The 9,949-nt window shown below is 44.0% G+C and overlaps 1 protein-coding gene across 1 annotated transcript; it reads right to left on the bottom strand.

Moving 5' to 3' along the window:
* Positions 1–5,157: 5,157 nt before the first annotated feature.
* Positions 5,158–9,605, bottom strand: LGALSL (galectin like). The gene is made up of 5 exons (XM_068564501.1): positions 9,562–9,605; positions 8,722–8,793; positions 8,493–8,581; positions 7,649–7,826; positions 5,158–5,797 (listed from the first exon to the last, which is right to left on the bottom strand). Exons 1-5 carry the CDS (start codon positions 9,595–9,597, stop codon positions 5,654–5,656), a joined length of 519 nt encoding a protein of 172 aa, XP_068420602.1. The 5' UTR covers positions 9,598–9,605; the 3' UTR covers positions 5,158–5,653.
* Positions 9,606–9,949: the final 344 nt, after the last annotated feature.

Here is a 9,949-nt window from a genome sequence, read left to right as displayed (position 1 = left end):
ACTCATGAAAGCTTGGAAGGTCCCCAAAACCCCACATCATCCCCAAGGCCTGTGGCTGGCTTGCCACTTCCCAGGGCCCATTATTTAGAACTGTCTGTGTTGTCGCCTCCTTACCTTCTGTGTTTGCTCACCTAGTCACCATCATCTTTCCCTGGGAGATGGAAGTGTATATCCAAGCAAGAGAAAGCGTCAACGGCTATTTCTTCCCCTTCTCTCTCTCTTGGTTGAATGTTGCTTTGGCACCTTGTATATACCCATTTAAATTCATTATGAGATATATGCCTTGCAAGGCAGTTCTTTGCCTTTTGCAGGAGACTTTTTCTTTTTTAGGAAAAAATCATCTTGAAATTAACATGGTGATTAGGAAGCAAGTTAGGCATGCAGTACCTTGTACAAACTCAGCTGCATTTAGTGAAAGGGAGACTTGAAATTCATTTCCAAAATGCTGTTGAAAGCTCATTTGGGCCATAACCAGTTGCCCTCTGCCCTCTTCACAAGTTATAAGCCACCTTGTGTATTTGCCTTATAGAACGTTTGGGACCCACCGTGGCGATTCTGCAAATGAATAACTAATTGAAATGCTTACCAAGAAGTAAGGCAGGCTTCCCCCAGAACCTTAATCTTCCTCAGAGAATCCACTGCTTACAATAGGTGTCAGGGTTCTGCTGAGGTCCTAAACCAACCCCAGTAAGGAGGATTTTTTACAAAACTCGATTGAAAGGCACTTCCTTTTACTACAGTGTTTGTATTGAGGTAGGGGCGGGAGTGAGGAGAGGTCACATCAGGGGTGAAGACACTTAGTTGTAAAGTTATAATGAAAGTTGCATGATTGTTTTTTGGCAGAGCAGAATGCCCCAGTGTTGAAATGAAATTTCCACAGAAAGATATCCACAGATCAGAATCCCACAGCATGGCACAATTCAAGTTTGATTCAGCGAATGTTTTTGGAATTCCCAAAGGCAGAGCTGCTTAATTTGGGATCTGGGACCACCAACACCATACAGGGTGTTTCTTAAAAATACAAACTCCTGAGACCTTCTTCAGACCTACTGAAACATAATTTCCCTGGGTGAGATTGGACTTCTACTCCTGGGTGATTCTTAAGCACGCTAAAGTTTAAAAGCACCAGAGTCTGTTTTACTCACTGATGTATCCAAGTACCTAGAACGGCAACTGACAGAGCTCAATAAATACCTGCTGAATGAATGAAGGTCCTAAGTGTTTGTGGCACTCGGAGGCTCCAGTTATACATATCTTCCAGACTGTCTAATTCAAGATGCTGTCATAGGACAAGTATAATGTTATATCCCACAGGGGCAGGAGAAGCTCTCCTATCTCTGCCCAACAGTCTAAGCAAATTGTCCCCACTTTGACAGGCCTTTCCCTGCCTATACTTCACTGCAAAAGCTGTGACAAAGACTGGCCTCACAGATTTGCATCCTTAAAAAATAAAAATGGGGCTTCCCTGGGGGCGCAGTGGTTGAGAGTCTGCCTGCCAATGCAGGGGACACGGGTTCGAGCCCTGGTCTGGGAGGATCCCACGTGCCGCGGAGCAACTAGGCCCGTGAGCCAAAACTACTGAGCCTACGCGTCTGGAGCTTGTGCTCCACAACAGGAGAGGTTGCGACGGTGAGAGGCCCGCGCACCGCGATGAAGAGTGGCCCCTGCTCGCCGCAACTGGAGAAAGCCCAAGCACAGAAACGAAGACCCAACACAGCCAAAAATAAATAAATAAATAAATAAATAAATAAATAAAATTTAAAAATAAATAAAAATGAGAAAAAAATAAAGGAAAGGATTAATAAAACCAACTAAGGTATAAGTAGGTACCCTAAATCCAGCATATTGAGTAAATTATCTCCGCTAAACCACCCATAACTGAAGCTAGGCAAAATGCTATAAGCCAGTTTTATTTGTAGTCAAAATAGCTAAGGGATCAAGTTTCCTTCCTAATCATTCAAACCACAGGAAAGAGAAGGCAAGAGAAATGCAATCTTGCTTTTGTATATACACTGTTCTAATAAGACTATATTAATAATTTATTAAGAACCGACTGCATCCTTAACAGGTGAATGAATAAAGAAACTGGTACATCCACCCAATGGAATACTACTCAGCAATAAAAAGGAAAAACTTGATACACACAATATGAATCTCAAATGCATTATGCAAGAAGCCAATCTCCAAGGATTATATACAGTATAATTCTCTTTAAATGACATTCAGGAAAAGGCACAACTACAGGCAGGTGGAATGGGTCAGTGGTTGCCTGATTAGGGCTAGGAGTCGGGGGCAAGTTTAACTACAAAGGGGTAGGTAGCACAAGGGAATTTTTGGGGGGTGATGGAAGGATTCTACATCCTGATCAAGGTGATTGTTATGTGAATCTATGCATGTGTTAAAACTCGTAAAACTGCACACCAAGAAAAATGTGTATTTACTGTATGCAAATTATATTTTAAAAGAACCCATTGCACACACAACATGAACTTATTAGGTCTCTGAGGGCCCTCAGACACTTTCCTTCCCTTGATCAGTTTATTAATGTTGGCAACACACAAACAAGTGGTCTTGGAGTGTGTGCGTGAAAGTGAGGGAGGATTGCTCTACCACACGGTCCATGCTAAGTACATTACACCCCCGTGCCAAATTTAGCACCTTATAAACTGGAAACCATTTTGTAGAAAATTCCTTTATTATAGTGCAAATAACTTCCAGCAGTGACATAATAATGTTAAGAACACATTTAGCAACATTTTACACCACGCAGTAAATTAGAAAGTGTTTCTTTGAAAATATGTCATCATAGGAACATTATTTCTACATTAATAATGTAGCTGGGAAATGCCAAGCCTGTTTCTCTCAAGGCAACAGGGCTCCCTCCCTCTTTTTGGATATTTGCTTTTTAATACAAATGAAAGGATTTGCCATTTTAACAAATCACCAACAATTCTAAGAGTCATCTCTTAGGAGGTTTTGAACTGAGGTTGGCAAGATATGAAATGGGGTCTCAAATTAAAAAAAAAAAATTTAAGACAATTCTGAGATAGCCCAGAAAGTAGAAGTCACTTCTATTAACTTTTAAGTAAATATATACATTCACTCCAATTTTGATGCAGAAATGAACAGATTGTCTAAAGCCTGCCTATTATTCCCCCAGAGCCTGATTGTTACTTATGTTCCTTGGTTTTGGTCATATTGCAAAATTAGGGCTCTGGTCAGAAATAACACCTTACATACCCAAATACTTTCCTGTGAAGCTTAAAATTGCACTTTCCATCCTGAATTCCCACCTTAGACCTCACATGTTGATGAGAGGATGTGAACATTGTTTCCAGTTTACAGCTAATGATTAGTACAGCTGGATTAGCCCCTTGCTAATTTAACTATACCTGAATCAAATCATCACATCATTTAGATTAATTCCAGTAGGCTTAACCAAGAGGTTCCCACTGACCCCTACAGAAACGAAGGGTTAACAGTGAATCTTTACACTAGGCTGCCTAAGGGCTTGGCTGCTAACCAGTTAGCTGATAGGTAGAGAGAACAGTGTCAGTTCCAAACAGTTAACACTCCCAACTCCTCTAGTTTCTGCTGAATTATGCAGTGGGTGGGAATGGATGGCCACTCAAAGGAAACCTCCTGTGGGGGTCTTCCACCATTAGGAGAATCAAAACCCCTACCAATGTATTTCAGGGTGCCCTCTAAGTCTCTCTACAAACACACGTCAAAACCTAGTGGCTCTACAAGTTAATCACAGGCTCAAAAATAGCCGGAGCCACAGAACAGCCCTCCTGGCTGAATATGGCTGCTTAACTCAGCTGGTACATAAAGCTTTTCAATGCTCAGCCAGCCTTGTTGGATAAAGCATCTTCTTATATAACACAATGGAACTGTGCTAAACAGTTTAAAAGTTGAGAAGAATCCAAATATATCACCTATAAAAAATTCATGATTTTAGTTTGCTTTTTCTTAGACTTTGGTACTGAAACACTGTCTACATTCTCGACACATGAATATGACATGGCCACTTCAGTGCCTCTGCTTGTTGTGTAAAAAAACTCAAAAGCAAAGCAGGAGAAGGACGTGTCATAACAAGACGCAGTATGCTCTACAGACAAAACCTAAATTATATATAAATACACACCCCACCCCAGCACCCCCTCTTCTCCCCACCAGCTGACCAAAGCAATGCCAAGGGTCCTTCTCTCCAGGGCCAGTGCAGTTTGTGAAATCCAGCACCCAGGACTCCAACCATCCCTTGCTGTGCAGTGACATCTGTATCACTGCAGGCTTCTCCTGGAGACTCCCTGCTGTCTAACCAGTTCCACAAGTACAGGGAAACACCTAAAGCTCAATTGGAAGTATTCACACTATTGGCTGGACTCAAAGACCTAGAGTCCTGGGAGTTAATTTTTCAGATAAACTAACTGGATCATTTCCTAATTTGGATCCTGCCTTATCCTAATATCTCAGCAGAGCCAACACAGTAGGAAGCATCCTCTACTCTGAAGCTCCAAAGGCATTGCTTAGGGATATCAGTGAGGGTCACATAATAAAAGTGATACAATGAGCTAACAGCTTAAGTTGATATAAATTATTTCCGGGTAAGTTATTTGGGGCCATTTGCTTCTGCTTTCCATTGCATTCCAGAATCATTTTCATACTACACTTTTAAAAGTTTATATAATAGTCATTTAAAAATTGTCTATGCAATCACCTCTTACGTGTTTTCAATTAGCTTAATAACAACTTAATGAGCTATTCTGTAGGTCTAGGGAAAAGTAGTTAGTCTTAAGGAAGCCAATACTGTGCTAATTCACAGTAAGGAGAAAAAGCAATGTAAATAATCATCAATAACTTGAAAAGCAGTCTTACGAAACGTTGCAAAGTTTTCCCAAAAGCACTTAACAGCAATTTATATCAAGATATCCTAAGTTTAGGGGTATGGAGGATAAGACTCAACTCTTTAAGGTAGAAATTCACCTTTATCATGATTGTAATAGGTAATTTTCCCCCTCAGACCTAAGATAATTGTACATTCAAAAGTTCACAACTTGCTGTTCTTGAGACATTAATCATTCTCTAATACATACACTGAGTAGAAATAAATAACTACAAGAAAGCTTTAAAAATCTGAATTAACATTATGCTGTGCAACAAAACAAAACAAAACAAAACAAACCTTGAACAACCTACATTCTATGTTAAATACCCTGACTAAAATGTCGGTTGTGCTACACAATTCCACTTCAGTGCAGAAATGAGTTGACTTCTGTGTACCGTCTTTGTTGTTTTTGTTTTAAGTCTTTAGCACTTTTGTTCTAAACATCACCTTGCTTTGAAAAGATGAATAACTTAATACCAAATCACAAGTCCAGTTCAGTTTAGTCTGAATAAAATCCAGCATAACTGTATTACTTTGTTCTGGAAATAATGGCTCGGTGTCTTTGTTCCGACAGCTTCCTAAGGGCAAACCACCGTTGAAGTCATTTTGGGTTTAAACTGCACAGAAAGAAGAGACGGTGAAGTTTCCCTTTTCGTTTTTGTTTTTTTTTAAGTCTTCAGATCTTGCTAGGACACTTCTTCCAGACCAACAGTCATATAGTTGTGGCACCTGATGCTATCTGAAACAGACGTGGTTTAAACAACATCAGCCAAGCTTAGTGATCTGGAGGTCCCCGTTTATCCTTATGGTGTCGATTGCAGATAACGTTTGAATGCGGTGGTAAAAATCAAAAAGTTGGTGTCCATCCACAAACACTCTGAAACGTGGGTGCTCACAAAGGATTTCCACCTGCAAGAAACAAAATAATAACCTCAGTTCATAATTTCAATGAACCCTGCTGGGGAAAACGAACAAACAGTACTTCATTTTGGAGAAAGGCAACATCCTCAGTGGTTCTCAAACACGGGAGTGCACTGGGATCATACAGAAGGCGTGTTAGAACACAGATTGCTGGACTCCACCCACCAAAATTTCCATTTGGTAGGGCTAGTGTAAGGTCTAAGAATGTGCTTTTCCATCAAGTTCCAAGATGATGCTGGTGTTGCTAGAATAAGGAACACACTTTGTGAAGCATTGCTCTACACTATTCAATGTCCTTTAAAGATTTAAAATTGCTTTACTATTTCTCCCTTCTCCTTCCATGCCAGAAAGTGATGTAAAGTGGCAGAGATTTATTTATATGGCACTTAATGCCTCCATCCTCATCCCCTGAACAATTCTATGCCACCTTCAGAGAAGCCCCTCACAAAGCAGAACTGGTACCCATTAGTAGCATGTGATAATAGTCTAGACACCCCTAAACACTAAGCAGAGAGGAGGTTACGCAGTAATTACCATTCGACCAAGGATGTGTAATTAACAAGGCTTTGTTAAGCCAAACAGAAATACTGATTCCATATGGTAAAAGCTTTTTCTTCCTCTTTTTTTTTTAACTTAAGTAATTCACCATAGAGTTTAATCACTGGTTCTGTGCTATGTATATATTAAAAGCATTTGTATTCATCATGCAAGGAGAGACTCCGTATGTGATATTAGTCACATTTAATTCGTATTATTACTAAAATTGTATCACCAAGAAGGGGTGATTTCATTTCAGTTTTGTTGTTGGGGAGCACTATTCCTCCTGGCAGAAGCTTTGGTTACTCACACTCATGAGCTCTGCATTAAGATTCACCAGTAAGAAACTGTCACAGTTCAGGGGAGCCTCAGGGTCATTACCATTCTAGAGAAGGGTAGGGGTGTCTTCCCCAGGCTACAATTAGAAGGGCAATTAGTCTCTAGTCTATCATTGATGTGACAGTCATGGATTCTTGTTTTCCCCCCAGACTGTAAGATGGGAAGAAAAATTATGACTTATTCATAGGCCCTTGTAAATTTTTAGATGAGGAGCAACAGGTTAAGGGTAGTTCTGCTTTGTTAGATGTTTATGCAACAGGGAGCTTTTAACTGGGTTGTCATTATTGTGATGTACGTTAACAAGGTGTAACATAGACACTTCATCACCAGGTCTGACATGTCAGTAAATTCTTTCCTAACACATTACTGACTTGCATCTCTTACTTGGCATTGTCCTTCATAGAGGAAGGTGCTGCTAATGCTGCTTGATTGAAATGGAAGTTTGGGCTGTGCTTCCTGCCTGACAGATAGTGGGGAGCAAATCTATACTCACCCAGGCCCGAGGGAAGGAATCTGTCAGCCACAGAGACTGTGACAGTGAAACAGACTGAGGCTACTTAACCCAGAGAGGGAAACAAGGACATGACTAGTCCTCACTAGCAAAGGGAACAAGAGAAAATAAAATGATAATCACTAGATTCTTAAAAAAAGACATAACTGATATGGTTTGGTGCTACTTAAAGGCTGAGAAAAAAATGAGGAAAATTCTAGATACTTATTATTATTTATTAATCAAACAGATATTTTGGGACAGGTGTCTATTATATGCCTAGTACTATGTTAAATACTACATAGAAAAGTATTTATTTTTAACAATCTAGACATGTAAATATGGGTTTATTTACACGTATTGGCTGAACAGAATTGCAAAAATCCTGGCTGCTTAAAGTGTTCTTGGCACGTACTAGATGAGAACATCACCATCCTGCCAGTGGTTGGAGCGGAAGCACTCGAGGCACTCACCCTGAATGGTTGGTCTGGGATGAATGGGAAGTAAGGGATCGTTGACTGTTCTTCACCCCTTTCCCCAGATATACAAGAATTTCTGAGTAGCTGCCGGTCTGTGAACACAGCTTTGAGTTCAATTGCCACATCGGCGGGAGGATCCTCCGAATCACCACAGGTCAAGCTGATGGCAAAGCTGAAAAGAAAATCATCTCATTTATTCATGGTTGAGCAAAACAACATTAACAATGACCCAGGCTCCCATTTCCTTCTTCTTCTTTGGATTTGTCAGCTTTTAATGGGCCACTACTCTTCATACAGGGGCGGGCGTTGGGGGGTTTAGACTACGGAGAAATAGGATGACAAAAACTGGTTTATTTTGTTACCCAGAGGAGGCCCTGGTGAAAACTTCAGTGGAGATGAATATAACTAACTGCAGACATTTCATATACCCCAAACTGCCCATACATCTGTGTCTTAATCCATTTCAGAAGACTCAAAAACAGCCCCATTAATTGACCAGGGGAAACAATATCTTGTAAAGTTTGGTTCTCATTTATATTGATAGTTCTTACTCCAAACACCATGTTTGGGGAAAAAAAAAAATCCTTTAGCCTCCCTAAGGGTCAAATAGAAAATGATGTGGGTCTATATTTATAATCTCTGATATAAATAGCTGTCTAGAGAAATGATGGCTGGGATTCATACACATTCTTTTCATGGGAACATAGTACTTTCTTGGCACTTCAAACTAGCAACACTGGCCACAGGGGTGGGAAGAGGAGGGGCAGTAAACCACAACAGGAGTGGGCAGGACCTTGTAACTGCCTGATAGGTCTAGGTGACAAGAACTCTGCCTTACCTCTCAGGGTTGAGGTCTACGATGCCCATCACTAATACCTTCTTGCCTGGTCTCATGCCACCTTTAATGTGCCCACAAAATGGCACGATCTGCAAAGGATGAGAGGAGAAACAGAAAGTTTACAGCCTGTTAAGGAAGAGCCAAGGCCTCAGATCCTTAGGACCTGACCTAAGGAAAGAAGAAAGAAGAGGGTACAGGCAGACACAGAGCACAGAACAAAATCATTTACCAGTCGTGGGAAGTACACGTCGGCTTGAACTGGAGAGCCCAAGGAGTTGTTTAAATGCCCATCATCTAGTTTCTAAAAATAGAAGCACACAGATTGGCTTTCCAAAAGCTTTTGGAGGGGGGTGTTAGAGGGAGCGGGGAAGAACCTACACAGATCTGGAGGAATCCAGCAGCCCTCCATAGAACACAGGCAGCCTCTGCAAAGGCTCCCACCTCACAGCCCACTGAATAACCGCATAAACCCCCGAACAAAACCCGTCCTTTCCATCAGGTAGCTAAGCCTCTGATGATCCTCAGACCCTTCAGATCTAGATCAAAATGAAGGTCGAGGCCCACTGGGGAGCCAGAGCCCCGCGCCGGAGGAGGGAAGGCCCCTCTCCAACCGCAAACGCCCATGTAACCGCTGTCGCCCAGGCCTGTCCTCGGGGACATGGCTGGAGTGCAGCGGCCGCGCTCAACTTCTCTCGCGAGCCCCTGGCGCGGACCCATTTCCAAGGGGGAAATCCCCGGAACGCCGCGGGGCGCGCGCGCCGGACACACACACACACACTCACACGTGCAACATGCACACACCTGGCCGGAGGCTGCACGGCGCGGAGGGGGCTGTCGGTCACCCCCACCCCGCTGGTCGCCCCCAACACCTCCCCTCAGCCAGCGGCCCTCCAGCTGGGGCACCCCTCCGGACCCCACGTCCTCCGCGCACAGCCGGCTCCCGCTACCAGGTACTGGGGCGCCTTCTCACGCGTGGGGCGCGGGGCTGGGCCTCTGCCGGGCCGGAGCCAGCGAAGGGGCCGTGCGGGCTGCGGGAAGGGGGCGCCTCGCGTGCGCCCGCCGCACTCACCACCACTGCATCGCTGTCAGCCACCGACCCCGCCATCTTCTCGCGCAGCGCGGCGGGGGACGTGGGACACGGCGCGCGGGCTGAGATTCAGAGGCGGTTCTGCGCCGGGCGGGGGCGCGGGTCCGAGACTGGCTCGAGCGCGCACACACACACGGGCGCGCGGGCGTGCACTCCCGGGGGCCCGGCGTCGACCCGGCTGGCGGGGCCGGGGGGAGGGGGAGGAGAAGGCGGGGGCCGGGAAGACGGCGCGGGCCCAGAGGTCGGAGGTGGCCGCCGCAGCCCGGACCGCGCTGCCGAGTCGAGGCTGCTTTCCTCCTCGGGGTGCTGCTGCCCGAGGAAAAAGCAGTCGAGGGCAGCGCCGTGCTGGCCCTGGGCTGCATTTAAAGGC

The sequence above is a fragment of the Eschrichtius robustus genome, chromosome 15, assembly GCF_028021215.1.
Source record: "Eschrichtius robustus isolate mEscRob2 chromosome 15, mEscRob2.pri, whole genome shotgun sequence".
Lineage (NCBI taxonomy): Eukaryota > Metazoa > Chordata > Mammalia > Artiodactyla > Eschrichtiidae > Eschrichtius > Eschrichtius robustus.
The sequence above is the reverse complement of the archived record's forward strand: the minus strand, read 5'-3'. Positions and strand labels throughout refer to the sequence as shown.

Bases quoted from the DNA above. Each gene is read 5' to 3' on its own strand.
- LGALSL (XM_068564501.1), bottom strand. From the start codon at position 9,597: ATGGCGGGGTCGGTGGCTGACAGCGATGCAGTGGTG. The intron at 8,794-9,561 runs GTGAGTGCGGCG...TTCTATTTTTAG, and splicing joins CTGACAGCGATGCAGTGGTG to AAACTAGATGATGGGCATTT. The intron at 8,582-8,721 runs GTAAATGATTTT...CATCCTTTGCAG, and splicing joins ACGTGTACTTCCCACGACTG to ATCGTGCCATTTTGTGGGCA.